The 26144-nt window shown below is 37.3% G+C and overlaps 2 protein-coding genes across 3 annotated transcripts in view; one reads left to right on the forward strand and one right to left on the reverse strand.

Moving 5' to 3' along the window:
* The first annotated feature begins 480 nt into the window (after window positions 1-480).
* LOC120303526 (ADP-ribosylation factor-like) lies at window positions 481-1568 on the forward strand. The gene has a single exon (XM_039333175.1). It carries the CDS (start codon window positions 640-642, stop codon window positions 1216-1218), a length of 579 nt encoding a protein of 192 aa, XP_039189109.1. The 5' UTR covers window positions 481-639; the 3' UTR covers window positions 1219-1568.
* A 5737-nt stretch (window positions 1569-7305) lies between these two features.
* CALCOCO2 (calcium binding and coiled-coil domain 2) overlaps window positions 7306-26144 on the reverse strand; it is a 30817-nt gene continuing 11978 nt past the window's right edge. For both annotated transcript variants that reach the window (XM_039333109.1, XM_039333108.1), the window contains 11 exons: window positions 25850-26056; window positions 25051-25153; window positions 24097-24230; window positions 22378-22503; window positions 21574-21680; window positions 16287-16377; window positions 15124-15246; window positions 13355-13441; window positions 10868-10988; window positions 9796-9824; window positions 7306-9379 (listed from right to left, as the gene is read on the reverse strand). In XM_039333109.1, coding sequence (XP_039189043.1) covers window positions 9197-9379; window positions 9796-9824; window positions 10868-10988; window positions 13355-13441; window positions 15124-15246; window positions 16287-16377; window positions 21574-21680; window positions 22378-22503; window positions 24097-24230; window positions 25051-25153; window positions 25850-26047 — 1302 coding nt within the window. In that variant the 5' untranslated portion in view covers window positions 26048-26056 and the 3' untranslated portion in view covers window positions 7306-9196. The remainder of the gene's footprint in view (window positions 9380-9795; window positions 9825-10867; window positions 10989-13354; window positions 13442-15123; window positions 15247-16286; window positions 16378-21573; window positions 21681-22377; window positions 22504-24096; window positions 24231-25050; window positions 25154-25849; window positions 26057-26144) is intronic.

Raw genomic sequence — 26144 nt, forward strand, 5'->3', positions numbered from 1 at the left:
ACAGATTGTACTGTTGATACAACCCATTTTAAGATATAAATGTAGCACAATTCAAATTTGTTCTAAAACATTTATTTACATTTCTATATCATTTTGTAACTGTATTAGATATGATATCAACTTCCTAATGCAAAATTTTCCTTATTTAACCAAAATTGGTTCATTCACATGCAGTAGATAACTATGATACCGATCTTTAGAGAACCAAGTTTGCAAGAGTATAAAAATCTTTGAGAAGAAAAAAAACCTCACCAAGTGGAACTCCCACCCCTCATATAGCAATAATATGCCGTAAAGTGTCTCTCTATACATATGGATACATATACTCTAATGAAAAATTATGAAAAGTTTCAAATTGCCAAGTATTTCCTGAATATGTGTTAATAACCACAATGAAGTAGTTTTGTTTAATGAAACCTAAGCAGCAATACATAATGTTATAACATGGCTAAGGTTTAACTACCAACAAACAAACTTGTGTCAAATAGGTAATCTTCAAAAGTTCCAGCATGTCAGCTGCCAACAAGATAGTATTGTAATAGGAATTTCCACACCACGCCCCCTAGCGTGCAGCCAATAAAATAAAGACTGGCTGAATATAAGATTGCAAACATTTCCTCTCTGTTTCACATCTTGCTTATGCTTAAACAAGCCATGGGGATTTTACTCAGCCGGATTTATGATGCTTTCTATGGGATGGAGGCGCGTATTCTCCTTCTGGGTCTGGATGCTGCTGGCAAAACAACTCTGCTCTACAAGCTGAAGCTGAATGAAACAACTTCAACCATTCCCACTGTGGGCTTCAATGTGGAGACAGTTCAATCCTTCCACAATGTCATTTTCACCATGTGGGATGTTGGTGGACAAGAGCGCATCAGGGCCCTATGGAAGCACTACCATACCAACACAGATGGGCTGATTTTCATGGTGGACAGTATGGACTATTATCGTTTTGAAGAAGCTAGGCTGGAGTTGGAGGCATTACTGGATGCTGACGATTTGCGAGGGGTGCCTTTGATGCTGCTAGCCAACAAACAAGATTTGCCTGAAGCATGGCCTTCCATGAAAGTGGCAGAAAGGATGGGAGTGAGGAAAATATCAGGACGCAAATGGCGTATCCAGGGTTGCTCTGCTATAAGTGGTGTGGGGATCCCTGAGGCTATGGAGAAACTATCGGAGATGGTCAAGGCATATCGCAAAACTAAGAGGACCATCTGAGTTCAACATATGAAGAATACAAGGTTTTCTGCTTAACTCTTTCTGTTTGCAGCAGAGTCTTGCAAAAAGCCTCTTGGATCCCATTTACTCCTAATTCTCTTCATGAGTCATATGAAAAAACATTTTTTAATGTTGGGGCTAATTTTGAATATAGAATAGGCTATAAAACTGTGTTGGACTAAATAACAACTGGACTTTTTAAAAATGCAGTTTATATCTTCATCTTCATACTGAATCAAGTTGAGAATTCCAGGACTTGAATAAATGAGACTCTAATATCAACAATGGATCTTTAGTTATCAGAGGCCAATTTTATTTTGAATCAGTAACGTGTTAATTCTTCTGCTGCATTGGTGATAATTCTAGTTGTATTAAGAAAGTCTATACCTTGCTTCATATCATATTAAAAACTTATGTAACAATAAATAGATTGCATGTTAAAACTGGTGTTTCTTCTTTGGCGTTTGGGTAAAATATCATTTATTCTCTACTTTTCTTAAACACTGAAGTATTCCAAATACAGTATACTACTAGTTTTTGTTTGCTTTTGTGGGGAAAAAAGCTTGTCTCTCGTTTTATGTTCTTTGATCTTAAGCATTTTACTGCTCTTAATTCAGGTATTTTTGGAAGATGCTGGTTATTTTGAAGGAGAAGGGGGCATTTTTCCCCTGATAAATAAAACTTCACAAATCTTTTAGCTTTGAAGGCTTCCTGGTTACTCTTCCAAGCAGTCCCCCTTTTAGGCTTCTATGTGAGCTTGAAAAAGTATATATATATTTGAAGTGTGCATAGCCCTAATAAATATGCATTTAAAAAAGACAATGGTGGTTGATGAACACTGGCTATAGTAGAACCATATCAGTATAAAATCCTTGCTCACTGTATATCATCTTTTACTAGGTTGCAAACACTTTTCAACCTTTTCTTATACCCTGATTCCTGACTCTTCCTCAAAACAATAGTGTTAAAAGAAAGCACCAGAAGGCTGAAATAGCATATTCAGATAAGAAAAGAAGTAGAATCTAGAGGCAAAGTTAGACGAGGGATCAGCCTAGAATTCTAAATAGCCAATAGCAAACTGAGTACAAACCACCTTTAATCATTGATTCAGTCAGGTTGAAATGATTCATACCTATCATTAACAATAACTTAGTTTAATTGGACCTGATCTTTCACACCTGACAATTCAGTAATTATTAAGTTCTAGTAAATTGCAGAGAAAAGTTATTAATGATTGGCATTAATGATTGTTAGTGATTATAAAGTTATTTATTTTTTTTATACTTGCATTGTAATCCATATCATTCCAGTTCTAAAAGTCATAGAGTATCAGACAGAAATGTACTAGATGTGTAGGGTAGTTGCTGTGTATTGTTAAAACAGTTGGATTTATGTCTGATGAATTTCTTCTGCATGTGGAATTTGGAGGAAGCACTGTCTCATGTAGAGAGGCGCCTGGGATACATTCCTGTATCAAGTGGGGGCGGGTTTTACATTTGAATGTCTGCTTGGGCATATGGCTCTAGAGTTCCATAGTAAGCCTGAAAGAGTTAGACAAAATGCAAGTAGGCAGGTAAATATGACTGGTAACACCTTCATAGAATGATGACTGGATCAAGTTTTTGCAATTTACATTACATAGATGCTGAACTATCTACTTTATAAGGAACTGTAGTAAATTAAGGATTGCCTCAAAATGATGATAGACATGCAGTGGTGGTTTGATGCAAGCACTATCCTGACATTTAGCAAAAGTATTTAAGGACACCATGCTGCATGTTTCATCACTTGTCTCTCTTGTAAAACCTATACAATTTCCTGGCTTGTTTGAAGCATGGATAGAGATTGGGAGCATTTAATGTCAACTATTATTCAAGCTTTTAAATTAATATGCAAGATTTTATAAGATCAATAACATCAATACAACTTGAATGAATTTTTCTGAGTTTAGTAAGAGCAAGTAACATACCATTTTTGAAAGAGTACTTGCATATGGGAATGTAATTTCCTTGTTTCTGCCAAAACAGGCAAACATTCTTATAGAATACTGTAGTTCCAGCAAGACAAGATGATCTGAAATGTAATTTCTTTTACATTTAATCTTCTACTTGCCTGCTTTCTACATTAACAGGGAACAGTAATCAACTTAGTTAGTTCTCCAAGCCAACCCTTTTTCCCAGATCAAACTTCATGTTAACATATTTCCATCAATCCAATTAGATTGATTCTCCAGTAGTTGTTCATTTTTGAGCCATTACTTTTTATTTAATGATTCCAGAATGTTGGATTATGTCAGCAGATAAAGTTATCCCAAGAATATAGAATGATTTTTGACACAACAGATCAACAGAACTTCTGTGTTTTTTCTTATTTTTCTTATTTTACATAACTGACATCCAGAAGGGGGGTGAAAAAGTATAATTTCTGCAGATTTAGAACTAAGGTTATTTCTGTTTTGTTTTTGCAGCTAGTGAATTAATTGGGCTTGTAATGATTGATACACACAGTGCTTTTTTGTTAAAAAAAAAAGGTGCCAAACTCATGCACAGTTGAAAACCCTTTGGGGGGGGGAAGAGAAGAAACTGCTTTAGTAAGCTTCCGAGGAGCAGGTCACTCACCTGGAAAAGGTCTGTCTCCTCTCTGCGTGCTTTCAATGACAAAAAAGCCCTGGATACACATACTGGTTGCATTTACATACACACTTAGCATATTCTTACACTTGATTTAGTATATTGTGTGACCCAGCCTGTTTAGTTAATTTATAGTTCAATGTATTATTAGGGTTTTGGCAACCAAATTAAAGATGCCATTCTCTTTGAAAAAAGATTATCTTAAAACAACCTGTTCCATAGTTATAAGTAATTGTTGCTTCATTAAAATAATTCAAAAATCCATTATTATGTGTAACCGTAATTAAATACCAGTATACTAAATGGGAGCACCGACTGGAAGTTAATATTTCTAAGTTAGATTTTACTTAAGATATTTTCATCTCTTCTAACCATTGGAAGTTATTCTGCCAATGGATAAGATACAACCCATCACTGTTATATATCTATTAACAAAATCTAGGTAATGGCACAGACACTATGAGTTAATAGTGGGAAGCATGCAGCCAACACCACACTTCTCTTTCCTATAGGCTTCTCTCCTCTTTGCAAAAGCATTCAGCCAGTGATAAATTTCACATTCCCCTCTCCTCTTTGCAAAAGTGTTTTTGTGAAGAGAGGATGTGCATGCAGGAATGCAGGAACGCCCAACCTGTTCTCCTTTCCTACTCTGACATCTTGAGCACTGGAGATCTTCAAAAGGTGAGTGAGTGATCCATGACAGGGTTGGTGTGGAGAAGGCCCAAGCAGCTGTAAGGATCCTAAGGAGTGAGAAGTGGAGCACGGGATATCTAAGTGGGTAGGGAGAGGCTTTGGATGGCCAGAAGCAGATGGTCTTGTTCCTGCATTAGACTCCCTTGGTTTTCCCCACCTAGGTACCCCATGTGCACTTAACAATCTGCACAAATTTGTGGGGAGCTGGGATGAGGACTCATTTACTTAATGTGTTTCGTTTAATGTCTTCCTGGCTTATGATGGTAATGGACAGCTCCATTTTGGTCATAGCTCAAGGACTACCTGTATTCTTTTTGTGGGGAGAGTGGTATATGACAACGCTGCAAAGTAGTATCAAAGTAGTATCCTGATATGCTAAGATCCACAACTTCTGGTGCTATGTGATTTTTGGGTGGTGGCAGATTATAAAAGTAATAAATCATTTTCAAATTATTCCATATCTCAGTAATCTCAAACAAGTGATAAATGTTCTTTTATACTTCTGAGATTTCAGATGGAAATAAGTATATAAACACCAGTTTGGTGTATGGTGAAAGTGCTGGCCTAAAAACCAAGAAACTTGTGAGTTCTAGTCCCGCCATGAAAGTCACCTGGGTAACTTTGGGCCAGTCATTCTCTCTTAGCCCAACCTCATGTGATTCTTGTTAGGGGGAAAACAGTAGGAGAGATAACATTTATGTAAGTTCACCACCTTGAGATATTTATAAAGTAATAAAGATGGAATATGTGCTTCTCTGTGTTGTGTGTAATGCAAAATTTGACAATTTATAAGTTTTCATGTATTTTTAAAACTGCATTTTAAATCATGGGAGCTGTATAGAGAGCCTATGGCAATATTATAGGATATATGGTGCATTTGGGTGTCTCACTGATTAACTTTGAGTTACTGTAGGGATTGGCAAATGACGGCTTAGCAAGCTGTGTGAGTTCATTGGGTAGGCCTCCAAATATTTTAAAGGACATCTGCCAGTACACGAGGCAGCACAATTTCAGGTATGCTGGATGTAGTTCAGTAAATCACAATTTGTGCTTTATCACCTTGACTACAGAAACATTGTTAAATGCATTTTTCTATCACATAAACCTGTTTTAGATTTATATCCACCTTTCATTCAGGAGTTCAAAGTGACATGCGTAATGTTCCTTCTCCAATTTTTCTCCAGAAAATCCCTATAGAAAATTAGACTGAGAATCCCAGATGCCAAGGGAGTGCCTGTTGTGAAGGATGGACCAGAACATGTGTGACTTTTTCTAGTCCAGCACCTTCATCACCATTTTGTGTGGCTGGATAGGGACAAAAAATGTTAGTATAATTCTATATTTTTAATAATTTTAATTACTTCTTCAGCTCCATATTCTAACTCACTGGTTTCCCAAATTGCATGAAGAACCCTTTTTAATGTTTAAATCAGGGGTCTTCAAACCTGGCCCTTTTATGACTTGTGGACTTCAACTCCCAGAATTCCTCAGCCAGTGTGCCTGGCTCAGTAATTCTGGGAGTTGAAGTCCACAAGTCATAAAAGGGCCAAGTTTGAAGACCCCTGCTTTAAACTTTTGTGGAGTCCCATGACACGAGCAGGACCTTCAGTATCTGTTGACTGAAATAAAGCAATAATAAAATCTAGTATGAATTTAATTTTAATTCAGTTTTATTTTACTAAATACAATTAAAACACACAGGCATTGCATAGGCAATGGAAGTTTACTCACTATACAAAATTAATAATTTTGGGTAGGAGATGCATATTGGTGAGTTTGATGTTCAGATTAGACTTAAAAGGAAGCCAGTGGTATGACCCAAGGTGTAAGACAGTAGAGTGTCTTATTTATGGGAGAAGAAAAACAGAAGAGAGGATTGTGACAGATGAGATGCCTTGGTGGGGTAACAGGAGCTCTTAGGACAGTGAATGCAGAACAAGGAAACATAGAATGATGATAATTATGTTGTTAATAATTAAGAGAAAGAAAAACCAACCATAGGCAGTTCAGTATTGCAACTAGGCTGGAAAATGGAACTAGCCTAAATCAGTTGCTAATCTACCTCCTAAAACAGCTTAGTATTTATCTTCTTCCCTATACTTCAACTCAAGACAGTAAAGCATCTGTGTCAACAGAAGAACCATCTGGCTTGTTTTGTTCTCCATGTTTTTTTTATACATATTGTAGACCCCTTGCAATAACTCTGAGGACCCCCACTCAGAGTTTAGGATTAGTGGTTCAATTTGTTGCATAATGATAGTAGGATCTGCCTTTTTCTGGAAGAAACTATTTATATTTGGTGTGCCCCAAATTGTATATTCCCATATTTCATATTATTGTAGATTGGAAATTGCCCAAATGAGATGTGAGGATAGATAAATCAGACCTTATCCAATCCTGTCACAGTGCTGATTTTATGAATGTGTGTGAGATATGTGATTTTCTAACAGGATGCTGCAGTCTTGGCTCTATCATTAGACAGATCCTGGAACTACTAACCAGCAGCTATTGCTAAAAAATCAGAGTTGGATGTGTCAGGCAACTGGTCTGCTGCTGTTTCATTTGTGTAAACATCTTATATCTGTGCATCATTGAGGAAAAATTCTACTGTGAATCCATCTAGCTTCTTTATATGAAACTAAGGAAATAAAATCTTGGGCATTACTTTAGGCAGCAAAATATCTTAAGGCATCTTTACACAGCGTATCTGTTACAATCTTTATGCAACTCCTGTGGTAGAAATTTCACCAAGGAAGACCAACAATTAGAGAGTATCCAGATAATAATTTTATTTTGGTAAAAGCAGCCAAGTATGAAGAGTGCCAAAGTAAACCTGCAAGAAAGCTACAGAACTTCATCAAAAGAAACAGATGGCACATAGTTTAAACAGAAAATCTAAAGGAAGAAACTACTTTTACAACTGATAAGACAGAATCTTTAATTAATTCCTGAGTGCAAGCAGAGTTTCTTCTGAAAACCAGCCTAATCCTGTTTTTTCTGGTATGCTTAATTATCTGAGCTGATATATTAAGTGGTAAAATGGTCTCATTTCCAAGACTAATTTTACTACTAGAGGGTAGATATTTAGAATTCACTACATAAGATTCACTGGATACGCATATGCACATATCTCTCTCCATTCTGAAAAAAAAGATATATTTTCAATAAGTAATCAATAAGTACTTGAAAAAGATAAACCAATGCTTATTTATCTGAATTGAATGGAATGGAATACTTTGTTTGAATTTGTCTCCTGTACAGAAACACTCCGTGTACATGCAAAGCAAAATAATCATAATCATAATATAAATGAAAGAGGGAACAAAGAAAATAAGGATAAATAATAATACTAAAGCCATGCTACATGGATTAATATATATGGATATTAGCACTGTGAGAGTTAGGTGTTTAGCAGAGTGATAGCAATGAAGTAAGTACTCCATTGTTACAAATTTAAGTTTTCTGCGCTGGAAAACATTTCCCCAATTTTTTAAAAAAGCAGCAACATAACTTAAAAGATAAAAATGCTACTAAAGTAGATTTTGATATATATAATATTAACTATTTAGCTAACCAATACATGGTATATAATTTGTATGTAAGCAGCTTATCTCTATTACAGGATTCAGTCTTAAAGAATAAAAAGTGCACAGTCAAACTAAAAAATAATATTGTGATTTTTCAAGAAAAAGAATTTCACGCGTGTGTTCTATTTTAATAGAATACTCTTAATTATATATTAAGCTTAGACTTTTAACAATTATATATAGAGAGACATTTCAACAAAGCAGCACATTTCTATCTTAACAGACAGAGATTCTGGTTATAAGATTGTTCCAACTACTTAATGCTGGAAGTACAACACTACAGTCCAATCTGAAGCTTCCAATAAATTGACTCTATGCTAAAGCCCCAAAATGTATTAATATTTTGTTTTCAGCAAAGGCTCTTTTTTAAAAAAAATCCTTTCTATACGGTGACAAGACTGGTGAAAACTTGTTAGTTCCTTTATCAGTCTCAACATCATTAAAAAAATTGGGTTCAGTCTTTAGATCATTTTCTGATACGATAGTAAGCTCCCTGACAACAGACATGGAATATTTTTGTTACTGAGAAGAATAATTGTTGCTTTGCCTGAACAGCATAAAATAGAAGCAAAGCAAGCAAAAATGCAATTTTATTCTTTGCTACTAGCAGAGCTAGAAAACACAATGAAGTCAAATATACATGTCCCAGGATAATGTTGCAGGATCCAATCTGGGTTGGTCACAGAGGTTTAGTCTTCCAAACTTTCATTGTGCTGGAGTCCATGTGCTAGAAATATTCTCTCTAGTAGAGCTAGAAAACTTTAACTGCTTATCATGAACGTGATTCATTATTCATAGATTAAGGGTAGAGGAAAAAAGCATCTTATTTTTAAATATAAGATTTAAAAATGGAAAATTCTGCTTCCAAAGCAAAAGCATAATGTATTATTTAATTTAACACATGTATCACAAGAAAATTAAATTAATCAGTACTTCAGGCCTAACAACAAACTTCAGCCTTGTATGTCAAGTTTAGCAGATCAAGTATCTATCCCTGCCAGATCATACAAAGGAAAGAAATGAAAGAAAAAAGGCATTAATGTAATAGCTTCAGTGGTGCAAGCAGGCTTAATCTTGGTCTAAACGATGGCAAAAGACATGATCATTGTACACTTGCTTGTTTGAGCTGTCAAAGGTTTTATCGCAATATGGACAGTCGAGGATATGATTTTGCACATGATCCAAATATTGTTGTTGTCCAATATCATTAGGGAAGACTTCCTGGCAAATGGGACACTTTTTTTGGGAGACCTAAAAGAAGACAATGCAAATGTTTTTTTTTTTCCAAATAGCTTGTAACTGCATGATATAAATTGCTATTACAGGAATGGGCAAGCTTTGTTTTGTGGCATTCTGGCAAGTGATGGAATGGAACTGTAGCTAGCAGAGAAAAAGGAGATGGATACCTCAAACCAACAAGTGCAAAATATTAAGTGCCTAAGGGCTCGCAGCATTAATCTGCCTTTCCCTCAGTTCTAAACAAGGCTGGTTTAAAGCACCAAGGAGTATTAAGGACAACGATTGTAACCAACAATTGCAACTTTAATTACCATGTATCCTTTCCCCTTTTTCTCTAATTCTTTTCACTGTAACACTATCTTTACTGTGTGGTTTCAGTTTTTTTTGCATTGTGCTCAATAATAAAGACATTAGAAGTGAAAACTCACCGGGTCCATCTCAGCAATTTCTGGTGATGCTGTAAAATGAATCGAAGTGAGAAAAACAAAACACTTTGACATTAGTTAATATATAGCATCAGTAACATTTTAAACTACTGTGTGATGGTAGAAAACAGAGATATCAGAAATCAGTCATGGAGTTTATACACTTGTATATATATTTGTAAGATCTGGCAACATATAATCTATTCCATCTTATTTGGACATACAACTCACAGAATCTGCCAATGTCCATTTCAGGACATTATTATTATTTCTCAAGAAAATATAACATATCCAAAAAAAAGTAGCACTTCCCACAACTGCAAAATTTGGTATAGTATTCCTTCACTTATGCTTAGTGACTGTTCAAAATTACCATGGACCTCGCCCCAAAAGGTACTTATAACCTGATTTTAAAGTTCCAATGACTACCCCTGCCTAAAGTCATGTAGACCACATTTTGGGTACTTGGCCACTGGTTTGCATTTATAGCCATTTGCAGCATCTTATGGTCAAGTGCCCACAATTTACGAAGTTTCCCCCCCCCCCAAAATAGTGTTTGCTTCTGATCTTTGACAAAAACATCCAATAGTGAACAATGGGTTTGCTTAATAACCACTTAACAACTGGTGCTAAAAAAGGGACATAAAATCGGATCAGTTATGTGATGATCAACTTTATGATCATCACAACTTAGGTCAATAATGGGCAGACTCCATTTTGGTCATGAGTTGAGGACCATCTGAACAATTAAATAACACAGCATTGGATGAAGGTGAAGGTTTGTCCTCTGGGCTTGTGGGTTGGTTTCCAAACGTTTCGTTACCAAAACTAGATAACATCTTCAGCGGAGTTTAGGAGATGTTGGTGCCAGTGTTCTGTTTGTGAGGGCTTCAGTTGAGGGTGTGTCAAGTGAGGGTGTTTTGATGGGTCAGGTATGAGTCATCAGTGAGACGCTTGTGATGGGTCTTGTGATGGAGAGGTTACATCGCAACACATCAACACAGCACTGGATTATCAATTAACATACTTTTGCTGCTAGTTTGAACCTCCCCACTGGATGTCTAACACCACTCACCAGAATATGGATTTCCAAACAGGAGCATAGAATTAGATGGTGACTGGGATGGCAGTCCAGCAGATGAACTGTGTATTTCAGGGAGGCGTGCCCTCAACCCCTCATTTTCCTGCCATAATTTCTGTAAAAAAAAAAAAAAAAAAGCTAAAATGCAAAACCAGTAACTTTTAGCTAGCTGGGCCAAGAAACAGTTGTTTGCATCTGAAATATAGGAACAAAATTTCCTGCTTGCACCTGGAAGCTGATTTCTCACCAGTCCCACAATACAGTTTCACAGTGGGAACATCCACACAAAGGTTTGCAACAGTTCAGAAGCAGCTGTAGATTTTTCTGGACTTCATACTACTGATTGATCTAAGGACCTGGAAAAGTTTATTTTTGTTCTGTACTGATTTAAAACCTGAGCAAAATTGGATGCCACCTTTTGCAATACTGCAGAGTTTGTAAGCAGGTTTTCCTATACTGAAAACTTTTGCTTATCCCACCTCCTGCAATCAAAACTCAGATTACTTTCTCTTTTCTCTTCCATCATATATTATCAGTGTCCTATTCCTAGAGTTTGTCTAGTATGCACTTGCCACTGAAGCAACATGCAACCATGGTTATAACTAGTGAGTAAAATATCTGCCTACAAAAATGCCAAACATTATTATTTCACTTTTAATAGTTTGCACACAATATTGTAGAATATAGTAGCACTGTGTAGTAAAGGAATTTTACCTCATAAGGACCATTTCGTTTTGTTTCAAATGGACAAATGGACATAACATATATTGAAAATGTGTATAGACATTAGGGACTGATTTTATTTCCCTTTGTATAGTGAGGATATCACATATTTTCCTTGTTCTGGGAGGGTTTTATTATCTTGCTAGAAAATAACTTGGAAGAAGATACCCTACATTCTTTGATTGGCAGTTGATTAGAAAATAATCTGGAAGGAGATACCCCACATCTTTTGATTGATGGCACCATTTAATCACCATGGGGTTTTTTCTTGGTCCAGGATCTGTGTTAGATCAAGGGCAGAGCAGGCTTTTTTTTTTTTTTTGACCATGTCTTCTGTTCAGTACAGATTGACTTAATTCTCTGGGTTCCCAGCAATTCAAGATCTACAGAACAGAGAACCGTCACAGCCTACTTTGGGAGGGATTGTGGAATATAAGCTAAGCAGTATTGAGGTGCTCAGTGTTGAAAAATCTGTATCAACCTATGAGAAAATAATTTTTAATGGCAATTAGAGTATAAAGCTTTCATGGAAAAGTCAAAGCTTTTGGTTTTGGTGGGGGATGCTGTTAATCTGGTTCTAATATTCAAACCAATGTTCTTTATTATTTTTTCCAAGGGCAGAAAACAATAAAAATAGTTTTTCTGAAGAGAGAGGGAGGGAGGGAGGGAGGGAGGGAGAGAGAGGGAGGAAGAAAATTATACAAAGACAAGCTTTCAATGGCCTGCCAGATGCCAAGCCTGAAAAACATGGTTCAGGTTCTGGATTTGGGATAGGCCCTAGCTAACAAGTGCAGGCTGCTGGGAAGCTTCATGCTACAAGTGAAGATACTGGGTAGAGACTCCGCTACAAATTGTGCTATCTGATGTTGACTGCAGGTGCCAGATATGTTTGCTCATCCTACTAACAATCTTTAATGGCCTCTACCTGGCCATCCTTCACTTGAATCTGTGTAATTGAAGGAGCTGTGCTACCTTAACCAATCATCCTATGCTTTGCAGCACTCTGGGGGAGGAATTCCATGCAGCCATAAATAGTATTTCCAAGAAGTCCCCAATATAGGTAAAGATAAAGAGTCAAATCACCTTATAAACATCTGCACAACTATATATATGTGCAATACTATAATGGTAGCAGATTTGACTTAGTGCTAAAGGCTGAATTATTGTTTAAGAATGAAAGAAGCACACCTGCAGATTATTCACTGAGCATAATGTTCTATCAAAACATATTTTATAAAAAACATTTGAAACAGGTTTTTAATACTAGATTAGGTTGATTAGTAGCGGCAGAGAGAAATATTAAAATGATGGCAGGGAAACTCTATACTTTGTGAATTATTATTGTGTTTTCTGGAATGACAATGGATATGAGTTAACTATTTAACATTTTTTAGAGACATTAGATGATTAATCCACACTCTTTTAGGTTATAACAGTTTCCTGGTATTGAAATATTACAGTTTTTACAACTTTTTTCACAGGCAATATATTTATAATGAATAATATGTTTCCCAAATGCACATCTCATGGGAAAAGGCAGGTGCTCTTTTTGAGGCAAGCAACAATAGTGGCTTATCCATCTGTTTTTGAAATGTTTGGGAATTAAAATATCCAGAATTCTCAGCCACAAGGAGGCCACTAGACTACAAAAAGCTGTCACAAGCAACTTCTATCTGTCCCTAACTGCACAATACTGCCCTCTGCACAATAATCCAACAGTAGCATCTCTCACCACTCCCCACATGACAAAGTTTGCACCTGATTTTCTTGCTCTATTTCATCTTTTTCCTTCTTCAGATTTTGAAGTGCAAGTGTTTGTTCTTCCTGAATCTTGTTCAACTTTTGCTGAGAAAAGAAAAAAGCTGAAGCATAATTAGAAGCCAAAGGTAAATGATAAACATCTTCTCCCCCCCTCAATCCTTATTTTATATGTCTTCCACTAGAACTCAGGGTTAAGATCCACTTAATTATTAAAGTAATAAGGAGTAAGGTAGAGTAACGTTAGACTGAAAGATAACAGGGAGTGCAAGATCTTCCACTAAGTCTCAGGACTGGAAACTTAAATTCGGCATGCTCCATCTTTAACTATTATAAAAGCCAGCAATTTCAGAAAGATAATAGGATTTACACTGGGTGCCGTAATCAAATAATCTCTGTATAATTCTAAAGCACTGATAGGAGATTTTGTTGTTTTAGACACAAATAAAATGGATGAAGTGTACAGCAGGGAGACATTGGAATTGGCCCAGTCAAAAATGTGCACCCAAACTCTGTAATAGTAGGATTTATAAAATAAGTGAACAGGCACTTAGGTATGAGAGAGAAAAGAACTTTATATATGGACAGGTAGGTGGATGGATAGATATTTTTTCTAACTGATTCAAGAGAAATGGAACAGACGGTGTTTAGGACAAGTTACAATGTAGGGCAAATAACAGAATGACATGGCTATGGAGGAATATTTCTGCCCAAAGCTGGAGCAATAAGTTCATTAAAGGTTTTAATGGGGAAAAGAGACAGAATAAAAGAACAGCATACACAAAGTCAAAACATGTGGATTATCCCCCAATGTGGAGCCCAACAGAACATAGCTCAAAACTTCTGCCTTAATGTATTCCAATTTTTCTCCTTGATTAGGCACTCAGAAAAAAAAAAGATAACGGACAGATTGGGAGCCTCAAACTAAAATGATCACAGATGCCGAATGAGAACTAACTGAAAATCATATCTAGGATGATATAACTTAAGACATTCATTCCACTGTCAAAGTCCTGCTTATATTTTTCTTTTTATTATTAAGCAAATGAATCCTTGTTTTCTTTCTTCCTTGTTTACCATTGTTTACCATTAGCAGAGAGGTTTTGTTTGCTAACTCTCCTTCCGACTCTTGGCTCTTATGGTAGAACTGTGAGCCTTCATCCTTGTCACTGTCCCCTTTCCTCTCCTAAGCAGAAAGTGCTTCAGCATAGTCCATCACCACCACCTCCCTCTTCATAAACATAGTCAACCACTGAAATCTGCAAGGTTAGTTTACGGAAGGCCATTGCTGTTTCACTGTGCACTTCAGAAAATGATTATTATGTGCCGAGTTTGAGTCTCTTCTAGACAAAACACTTTCTGGCTGCTTATAATCTGACGGTGGTGCCTGAAGTCTGGAACACAAACTGCTGGGAGGGGTTGGGGCAATGGAGAAGGGATATAGAGGCAAAGAGTTGTTTACATTCTTAAATGCTGATTGCTTATGTGCCATCTAAGGAAATGACTTTCTGAGGTTGACTATATCTACGAAGGGAGGGGTGGTGTGATAAACTACAGCGAAGTGACAGTTTCCCAGGAAGAAGGGATAATAAGATTTTTGCAGAATAATCTGCAGCAATTAGATTATCTGGGGTATAGGATCTCCATGGAGGGACTGCTTTATTAGATTAATAAACTGTGCTCTTTCTAGTGAAGGATGCACAAATTTAAAGTTATTTAAGGTTAAAAGACTATATAGCAAAAGAAGAAAAAAAATGTAGGAAAATTACCTGTCTAAACAAGGCAGCATTTAATTGATAATTCTCTCCCTTCAATTCTTCCACATGCTTTACTTTATCTTTAATGGTCTCCTGCAGGGTGTCCACCTCCTTCTGTTGACTTTGCACTTGCAACTAACAAAAGGGAGAGATGCACATCATTCTCCAAATGCAGATCAAGAAAAGGAACCATGATTAGGCAATCAGGGTCAAAGTTAGTTCTAGGTCAGTTTTATAAAATTTCCTAAATTTGATAATTATGAAATTATATAATTCTTGAGAGATATGGAAGCTAAAAAAAAACCCTTAACAATTTAGGCAAATATTTTGAATAATGCCACAAAATGATTGAATTCTTTCAACAGCTGACGTGACTAAAAAATAAAAAATCTTCTGTATTCAGAAATCCTCTACTCTCTATCCTCCAAAAATGGCATCCTGAGCAGTCGGGAGTTTTTTTCCCCGTTGATGAATGACTGATTTCGCTGCTGATTTCGTTCTTTGGAGGTACTTGTTCCTGAATGGGATCAACTAGGAACAATCCCAGATGACTCTCAGATGACTATACTGTTTACCTGTAAAGAGAAGCCTGGATGATTGCAATTCACAGTAAGAATGGTCAGAGAATCAGGAATTTTGTTCGGGGGTGGTGGTGGTGGTACTACAATGGCCTGAAATTTGAGTCAGTCATAATTCCCTTCATTCCAGGCAATCATAATGTTGAATGGTCACTGAATCAATGGTCATAACTCAAGGAATAACTGTTTATGAAACAACTCAGATAAGGGTTTTAATTCTATGATGTTAAATGTTAAGCATACAGATGCAGGGTAAATATACATAGGGAGTATCTATTGACAGAAGTTGTTCCTAAATTTAGATAAGGATGAAAATATGTATCAGAATTCATTGCTTCATCGGGAATGTGAAACAATTAAATATATTTGGTCCTATCCATTCAAGCACAAATGCTGTTTCTGATTCTCTAAAATTGGGATTTGAAAAGCTTCTTCCTTCCAAGGTTGAAGCTTATAGATGAACCTTGTCCATTATGATATTCTTTGCAAGTGTTGAGACTCCAAGAAGTTGCAGAAACTGCACTTCTGGTCAAGTTGGCTGATCAGGAGTTAATTATTTTAAACCCTTAAGAAAAGACCCCAGCGCTGCTAACTCACTTGAAGTTCTTCTGTTTGGCACAAAATGGTTCTCAGCCGGTTTCCCACCTGTTCTTTCTCAGATAACATAGATTCTTTCTCTTCTTTGATCCTGTTTGGAAACAGGCATAGCAGATTATTATTTCCTTATTGCATTTATATGCTACCAAGAACAATAGTTCTCTGGATAATTCAGAGGATAAAAGTTATACTGTAACCTATATAGTACACAAATGCAGTATTTTTTTGCTTAAATTTAACTCTGTCAGGTAGAACTAACCAAAACCATTCCACAAACAGGCCCAAGTAGATACTTTACCGCTGATCACCCATATTACAAGAATCTTGCCAGACTGTCTGCCTTCCCTTGGGAAATGGCAAATATAGACCTAAGGGTTTACCTCAGACTTTCCTACCCTGAATTGACTCCAGGCTGGAATGTTTTTTTACTCTCTCTAAAGGAGAACCCTTTCCTTCATCTGGTGATTTTACCACATCATGATCTCCTCTCTAAACAAACCCTCTCCTTCCTCCATTTTGTCTTCTTTGTCTGAGTTCTCGTGGGAACTGAACAATGGGGATAGTGATGACATGAAATGTAAGAAGAATCGTCCTCCTCCATGTCCAGGAAGTCCTCCCAGCCAGGTGGCTTTCCTGCAAAACATCTAAAGCATTAGAAGTGTCCTCCCCCCCTTTCCCTCAGGAAGTGAAGACCCAAATTGAAGATTGAACCACTTCCAGTTTCACGTTTCTCCCTCTGAATAATTAACCCCTTCACTCACTGGTTCTCCTCAGGTTAAGGACTGAAGCAGGTACTGGGAGCATGGAATATCTTGGCTTGCTTGAGAAGCGCTTGTGAAACTTTTACTAATTCTGGAGCATCCATGTACTTTGCATTTTCTCATGAGTGCTCTGCTTCTGGGTAGCCCTTCCAGTGAATCAAACACTGTATTCTTTTCCCATCTTGAGTCCAATGTTTCCCTCACTTCAAATTCCCTTTGCCTTCAACAATCATGGAGAGGGGTTGGGTGGGTGGAGGCTACCAATGACTGTAAAGTGTCTCCTTCACCAGCAATGAAGAATGAAAGTGGGTGCACTTTGAAAGATGGTGGCAACTGCAAACAAAAGTCCACAGCATTGACCTATCATAGGACCTTAAAAGCCTCACCAAATTTTGCCTGTGGTTTGAGAGTCTGGTATAAGTTAAAAATGTAGTAGGCAGCCAGACGGTCCACCTTTGCAACTGCTAGCCTCTCTTATATTGGTGTGTGTGTGTGTATGTGTGTCTAAGGACCTCCTGTAATACCGTTTAATTTGGTCTAACTGTTCTTTCAACAGGGCCTGAGCAGTGCATTGCTCTTCTGGAAAATCCAGGCCCCAAGCATGCAACTCTATTGTGAGGTTGCTGATAAAATCTGTGAGTGTTCCCCATAAGGCCTGGAACCAGGTGATTGCAATTGATACATGGATAGAATTACTATATACAACATTAGCTAATGAATTAAGTGATGGCCAATTATGTTGGCTGTATGTACCTCAAATACTGTTGTAATATCTGGTTGTTAGTGAAGAGATCTACCGCTACCAATATGGATATATATAACCTGCACTGGTGTGGAAAATCTGTTCTAAAGTCAAATGATACTGTATGCCAAGGCTGGGGGAGTGAGGGTGGGAGTATTTTTAGGGATTTGTCCCTTCAGCACACTTGGCATAGTCTTTGATGTCTGGTGTGATCTTAGGCCACCAAAGTCTCTTAGTGTCCTGTGCAGTATCTTGAAGATTCCTCCATGTCCAGCGGTCTCAGTGCCATTTTAAAGTTGTAGCACCTTCTCCCTTAAAAGTACAGGCATGAGGATTCTGTCTTTATGCTGCAGATTTTACATCTTTGACCCAAAACAGAGATATTATACCTTCATGGGTCCCCTAGAGGTCATCCATCCAAGCCCAAGCATAAGGGTCTTGCTGCTGATATGTCTTGATTCTGGTGAACAAATCCTGGACCTGTTATCCTGCTGCCAAATTTATTTACTAATAATTGCTAGTGCCGACTAAAGTTGAAAGACTGTAATACCCTCGCAGGATTGGTGCTTATTGCAATTGAAGATACGTGGTTTGTGAAATAGGAGTGTTAGGTAACAAAAATGGCACTGCTTACACCTTAGTAAATCTTCAGATTATTTGTTGAAATCCTGTAGCCTAAGTAGTCCAATTGGGAGGTCAAAGGTGCATTTCTCAAGCTTGATGAACAGCTTATTCTCCTGTAGCTTTCACAACATCTCCCTAACATGCTGCACACAAGCCTCTACATTCTCAAAGGCCATAAAGATGACATCCAAATAAATTATCGCAAATTTGTCATATCCGGAAAAAAATTGGTTCATGAATCTATAAAATGCTGCTCTACCACTAGCCAATCCAAAAGGCATAACCATATAGCAGTGATCCTCGAATTACGACCACAATTAAGCCCCAAATTTCAGTTGCTCAGCAAGGCAATTGTTAAGTTTTGCCCCATTTTATGATCTTTTTTTGCCACAGTGATTAAGCAAATCTCTGCAATTGTTTGATGAATCAGATGGTCATTAAGCGAATCTGCCTTCCCCCATTGATTTTGCTTATGGGAAGCCAGCTAAGAAAGTTACAAATGATGAACACATAACCCCAGGACAGTGCAACTGTCATAAATACATGCCAGTTGTCGAGTGACCGGATTTTGATCATGTGAGCATAGAGGTGCTGCAGTGATTGTAAGTATGAAAAGAGTTATAAGTCATTTTTTTCAGTCCCGTTATAATTTTGAACAGTCACTAAATGAATGGTTGTAAGTAAAGGACTACCTATATTCAAACTTCCCACAACCTGGTATCAAAGACTATCAAAATAACCTTCTTTGATTATACCAAGATTATATGCATTCCAAAGATCCCAAATACTTGGTAAATATGTGAGCATTCTGGAATCTGTTCATCAAATCTCATAGCAGATAATTATACGTTATTTGTAAGATTGTCAGATCCTTGTAATAGTGGACTGTGAGCATCAGAACTTCTCCCTTCAAGTTTGGAATACCTGCCTCTTGCTTCTTTGGAAAAAAAAAGTAGGTACTGAAGATAGTGATTTAGAAGGTCTTTTCTCTAAATTTGAATACAAATGCTTGATTGAAAGCTCTTTCGCTAATACTGATACTATATCTGGAACTTAAGCTCCAGGCTTCAACTCAACATTACAGTCATAATCCCCAGGCAGGGGGAGGATTGAAGCCTCATCTTCCCCCAAAATGTCTGCAAAATTGGCATACATGGTTGGCTATTTTAGCCCCTCTGCCTCAGGGTATCCAGCAGGCCTGTGGAAAACTGCAGATTGACCTTGCAGGCTGGAGAGGGGAATGAAGTTGCTCTCTTCTCCCAATCTACTGTTGGGTTATGTAACTTTAGCCATGCTGATCCTAAGATGATTGGTGCCTGGTATGCTCTCCAATTGTTAACAACAATGGTACTGTACACTGCATGATGAGACCCACTCTTAAAGGCTGCTTGTCTCTCATGTCTATCTTCATGGGAGCAGGCAAGTCTACTGTAGATATATGTAACTCTTCTACTGATTGTAAGTCTATGAAATTCATGGTAAGGCTTCTTGTTGTTCCTCACACCCAGAGTCAAAAGATAATCTGACATAAACAATTAAGAGTATACTATGGTCCAAATGAAATTGAGCTCTCTTTACAAGATGGATGCTTCCCTCTGCGAGCTCTTGAGAGAGGGGCCGTTGTTGTTTCCTTAAATTGGTGTCTGGTGAAAGGAGTGAGGCTCTTTTGCACCCTGATCAGTCATCCCACTCTCTCTCCATGGCCCCTTGGCCGGGCAAGCTCCGACGATATGCCCTGGTTTGCCACAGTAAAAACAAACTGCTGAATCCCGTCGTCTTTGTCTTTCTTTAGCAACTGCCATTCTTCTGGATGTTCCCAACTGCATTGGCTTTCCCACCTCTGGATCAATTGAGACAGGCACAAAGTGAGCAGGCCTCGTGAAATTTGATCTAACCTTAGGCCTGCATGATTTCTCCTGTTTCCATTTCAATTCTTCCAAATGGGCATCTATGAGCAAGCAACTTTGGAATATCTCCTCTAGATTCTGTGGAACTCCTTGTCTCGCCAGCTCACTCTGAATGTCATCGTGCAAACCATGCTTGAACTGGTCAATCAAGGCTGACTCATTCCAATCAGCATCTGCTGCCAATAATTTAAAATCAGCAACGTATAACTGCACTCTTCTGTTGCCCTGCTTAAGCTGCTGAATCTTGTGACTGGCTGTGACTGCTTGGATGAGATCTCCAAAATATGTTCTGAATCTCTCCATGAAGTTTTGATAATTGTTCATTATTGGGTCGTTGCCTTCTATAATTGGTTGTGCCCATTTGGCTGCAGATTCCTTCAACAAACTCAATATAAATGATACTTTTGCATGATCTGTTGGAAACTCTGCAGCTCGGGTTCCCATAAACAATTCACACTGACCGATGAAGTTTTTCATTTTGTCTGCTTCTCCTCCAAACTTCTCTGGCAAACCACTATGGGAGGAGACTGGTTGCTCTACCAGACCTAGTGGGGCCACTGATGGCTGAACCAACTGAAGTATTGTTGCTTGTAAGTTCCTCATTTCTGCTTCCACTTCTTGTTGATGTAGGAGTAAGGTGTCCATCATCTCTTGTGAAGACATAGCAGCTGCCTGTGATTCTGCTGCCATATCCGCTGTTTTCTCCTTCCCAGAAGCGCAGAGTCTGGCAAGATTAATGTCAGGCGGAAGTAACCAGAACCATTCCATGAATAGGCCCAAGTAGATACTTTTCTGCTGATCACACATATTACAAACATTTCACCAGACCATCTGCTTTCCCTGTAGGTTTAACCTTAGATGTTTACTCCCCTGAACCGATTTTAAGCTAGAATGTCTTCTTACTCCCCTTGGACGGTCCCCTCTCCTTTAGCCAATAATTCCTCTGCATCCCAGAGAACAAAGTTTTTAACCACAATATACACATTATCAGTGTTATTATTCTTATTCAAATGGTAGCCATAGCTAACTATATCTACTAAAAAGCCAAGTTCATAAAACTATGCCCTTGCGTTTGTTTCCACACAGATAATAAAAACAGAACCAAGGGATTCCAAACATGTTTTTTACGGCTGCATTGAAAAGAGAACAGGGATTTCATGAATCCAAGGTTTTCCTAGGCTTCGATCACTAAAATTTTACTTAGTATTATGAGACTGAACCAGCTATCTCTAGGAGGAAAAATAAATACTTACTGCATCAGTTCTGCCTTAATGGCACACTTCTCCTTTTCCAGATCATTCATTTGGGATTCAAGTTTCTCACATCTGTTCTGTAAAGTGTTCACTCTATCTTGGAGAACCTGAAATGTCAGAGCAGAAAAACAAATCATCACGATTTCCATTTATTATAATGTCACAGATAAGAAAAGAGTAATTAACATTTCTATTTTTCTTGTTTTCCTGTCACCCTATTATATTTTTGGCCAATCTACAGTGAATAATCAATGGATTCTCTTTTCTCTTTTGTTTTGTTTTGCAGGTTTTCTATAGCTTCCATTATTATAGCTAATTCTAAGGAAACCTAAATTCAGACAATTCTGAAGCTGTGTGGTCTCAGCCATCAAAATATCCTCTGTTCTGAAGCTCCTTTATTTTTCTTTGAACACACACAAAAAAAACTCCTTCCCATCCAGTGTCCTAACGTCAATATTTTAGTGACTAGGATTCAATAACTTTTTCTAATCTGTGCATAATTTGTCCCCCTTCCTAGTGTTCCATGCTTTCCTTTTTAATAACCTGGGTATTACACCAATATAGACTCAACATTGTCTATAGTACAGTGGTCTTTACTCATTCTCCCCAATCCAGGTGGAATGTTTTCTTAGTAGTTCACTAAAACTAGCACATTGAATAGCACATAGCTATTCCTATCTTACTTTAAGGCAATTTCTGTAGAGACTGTAAATTCTACATCATTTTAGAAAGAAAACACTAGTTAAATGTATTCAGTTTTCTTTTTGTTGTTGTGCTTTGCTATGTTTTGGAGACGGTACTTACCTTAGCTGCTACAACTTCTTCTTGTAGATGCACATTCTGGTCCTGAAGACTTACTAGATCCTTCTTCAGTTTCTTATTTTCTTGAAGCAATGTTTCATTTTGCTGTTGTATTTTCTCCACTTCCCCCTACAAACAAAAGAACCGAAGTACATGATATTAATATGTTCTGGAGAGATGTCCTACATCCTTCAGGACACCTCAACCCAGAAGTCATTACCAATAATATATAATAAACATTAGATGTTTATTATATATTGTTGGTAATGACTTCTGAGTTTATTAGCCTTTGATTACACGCAATGCTAACTACATCGGCCAAAACAGTGCATCAAGGATGTTTTTGATCTCTCTTGCTTTCATTGTTTTGAAATATTAAAGAACTGAAAAATAGAAGATCACTTCAGTTAGCCACCATGTTTGCCCCAACTGCACTACCTTAGTAAGCGTTATTTGTATATTTTATCATCTGTCATATAGTAGATGAAGCACTAGCTGTTTGAATTACTGGGACATAGACATCTTTGGCAGATAGAATAATTCAATAGATTTTATTTTTATGAATGGGGTGGACTACTTAATTTAAGGTAACTACTTAATTTATGCAAACAGTGGAAATTGCTAAGACACCTAAGCAAAGTTTCTTTTTTTGTCCATTCTCTATAATAAGTAGCCACTATTGAGATCAGTCTGATAATATAAAAAAAACTATTAAAAATATTATATCAGTATCTGAACTCCTCCTGTTGTGACTATAAAAGATGCTGATGATTCACTCTACTTATTTTAAATGCTGCTTTTCCATCTCCTTTGTGCTCAGAAATGGATTAAGGGAATATTTTAAAAATATGTATATATTAATGAGCGTTCAATTAAGTTTCCCAGATGACTAAATAAAGATTACATGGAAATACATACTAGCAAGAGTTCAGCCAAAGATGTCATGGATATAACATGGAATTAGCCTTTTCCCATATCCCATGTTAGCATGCTGCACCCTAACAAATGTATGAGAATTCACTGTATATTAATATATTCTGTTCTGAATGTATATTCAATGCCTTTCCCCTAGAATTATTTCATCAAATTGCTAGATATACTTAGGGTTAATTTTGATTATTTTTTAAAAATAATTTTTACTCTATTGGATGTTTCTTATATGAATGTTTGATGGTTTTTATGGCAATATCTCAGTATCAAGAGAGACAAAAGTTCTTTGCTAGTCAAGCTGATCAGATTATAGATAAGGTGGAGATACGTTTGTCAAGATACATGTAAATATGTAAATACAGACCCCTACACACCAATCAACTAGCTGCGCATTCCTATTGTACAGAATCTATTTTTTTTAAAAAAAATTCTATGGTGGAAGCCAGATTGGAAGGATTATCTTTTTCCTAAAAGGGTGTTATGTTTTAAAGATAAAATAAAGTCAAAAAGGCATCCATTTGATGGTGCAGGTTACCATATCTCAGGCAAACCATTATAAGAATGCAAAATGTTTTCAACCTGTTTTGACTTTGAAATGCCTCCCTTAAAGCTTGAAACAACTGCTTCTAATGTGAAACTATTTAAAGTGGATTTGGAATGTTTCAATTCCCAATGAAACACTTCCAAAATACTCAGATAGGTGTTTTATGCTTAGAGCCACTCATTCTGAAGACCCTAACCCTAATCCTATAAGCATTTTATTCAGTTTAGGACTTAAGAATGGGAACTAACCTCTTTAGTAATCACCAGCATGTCATCCTCAATCTCAGTACGAAATTGAAAAGGGACACTGGCCCCACGGATTTGTCCATCTTGATCAACATAGCAAAACTGATAATACTCATCATCCTTTGGCAGATAGTAGGCTGAAAGAACAAAAAGACACATTCCATGTTTAGAGTCTTAGTCATTCATAAGAAATACAAAAGTTAGCTATCTAACATTTAGTTATGGCTTACCCTTCAGCATTAATCTGTTGGATTCCAAACGGAAGGAGGGCTGACAGCTTTTAAAATTTCTCTCTTTCCCAAGTAGCAAAGCTGACAGTTCTAAGTAGATATCTGACTAAAATTAAAATTAAGCCTAGTTCACCCACCCTTCTTTTCTTCCTTTTTTATAACTTCAGTCTCATATTCTTTATTCTTACTATCAACAGCACTCTCGTATCTCAGACTCGTGTCTCGCCATAGCCACTGCTGAGGTGGGGAACAAATGATATCACCAGATTTCCCAGGATGCAATTACTGCTGAATGACAATCACTTCTCAAGAAACAGCTTTCTTTTTTATCTCCAGTGGTAAAAGTTATTGAACCAGGAAATACTAGCCAGTGTATAACAAGTAATTCTATTAGCACTAGGTGAAATTATACTTTTCATCTTCTATAGGAAGGAAAGGAAAGATGACAGACAACTACCAGGATTTTGGGGATGACTTACAATACTATCAGTATCTAACTCTTAATCTGGCAAAATAATAAAAACAATCCATAAAATAAACCTAGTAATTGGTTTCATAGATTCTTTTTAAAGGGCTGTTAGTGAATAAAGCCTAGATTTCAAACAACCCATTTTGAATGTCACAGTGGCACCATATGCAAGGTTGGATTTCAGCAGATAACAATGTCATAACAGTAGCAAGTTTCCTGTTGCAAAACTGCACCATTAATTCCCTTCCCATCACTGACCTTTAAAAAGCACCTGCTGTTGTTCAGCATAGCTGTTCTCAGAATCACTGGGCTCAGAGGCCCACATGAATGTATAGTATTCACGAGTTGTCTTCCATCCCACCTGTAAGGCAACAACAAAATGCATGTGAAGGGTTCTGGTTCCTGCTCCAACTAGTCATCACCCAGCCAGGGTTTCTCCACACATACTGAAACTGCTAAAGCCTATATTAATTATGGATCTGGGGAACTACAATCCAAGCACATCTTCAAGATATTAGGCTGGAGAAAACAGTATTTTAAAGATACTGTGATGTATTTGCATCCTTTTAGTGCCATCAAATAAGTAGTTACTTAGTGAAGTAATTATAGACTGTATTCAGACACAGCAATTTTATGTGAAATTTATACTGGAAGAAGGAAGGAGAAGTTATCCATGAGGCCCTGTTGGTTTGCTGCAGGGGTCTTCAAACTTGGCCGTTTTATGACTCATGGACTTCAACTCCCAGAATTCCTCAGCTAGCATGCTTGGCTGAGGAATTCTGGGAATTAAAGTCCATGAGGACCGAGTTTGAAGACCCCTGGTTTTCTGCATCCAAGGAAAGAGAGAGGGGAAAGCCTTCATCTTTCAAATTACAATGAATAGGAAGGAATTAACTACACTAGCAGCAGGCTAGAATCAAGTCCTTGAAGGCAGACAGGAAAACTGTAAGGCTTCCAGAGAGCAAACTTAGTCCTAACACATCTTGTCCATCTCTTTTGCTTTGGAGCAATGGCTGTGTTTTACAATTCAAACATCAGTGGTTTTTGACAAACTTACTCTGAATATGCCCACCCAGTCCTTCTTGCGAGGTGTGAAGTATTGGGAAAGGTTATAACAGCAAGTTATATCTGTTCCAGGAACATAGAATTTCTCTATGTTTGCAAAGACGATCTGAGAGAAATGACAGCTTTCCAACATGACAACAGAAGTAGGCGGTTCCTCCAAATTATTATTTGCACAAAGCATATCCTCCATATTAAAATCCTATAAAAAAAGAACCAAACACAGAGAGGGGGAGAGAGAGAGAGAGAGAGAGAGAGAGAGAGAGAGAGAGAGAGAGAGAGAGAGAGAG

This window comes from Crotalus tigris, unplaced genomic scaffold, assembly GCF_016545835.1.
Source record: "Crotalus tigris isolate CLP2741 ecotype Arizona unplaced genomic scaffold, ASM1654583v1 scf7180000024472.5447098, whole genome shotgun sequence".
Taxonomy (NCBI): Eukaryota; Metazoa; Chordata; class Lepidosauria; order Squamata; family Viperidae; genus Crotalus; species Crotalus tigris.

What these genes read in the sequence shown, in the direction of transcription:
- LOC120303526 (XM_039333175.1), top strand. Translation starts at nt 640, where the DNA reads ATGCTTAAACAAGCCATGGGGATTTTACTCAGCCGGATTTATGATGCT.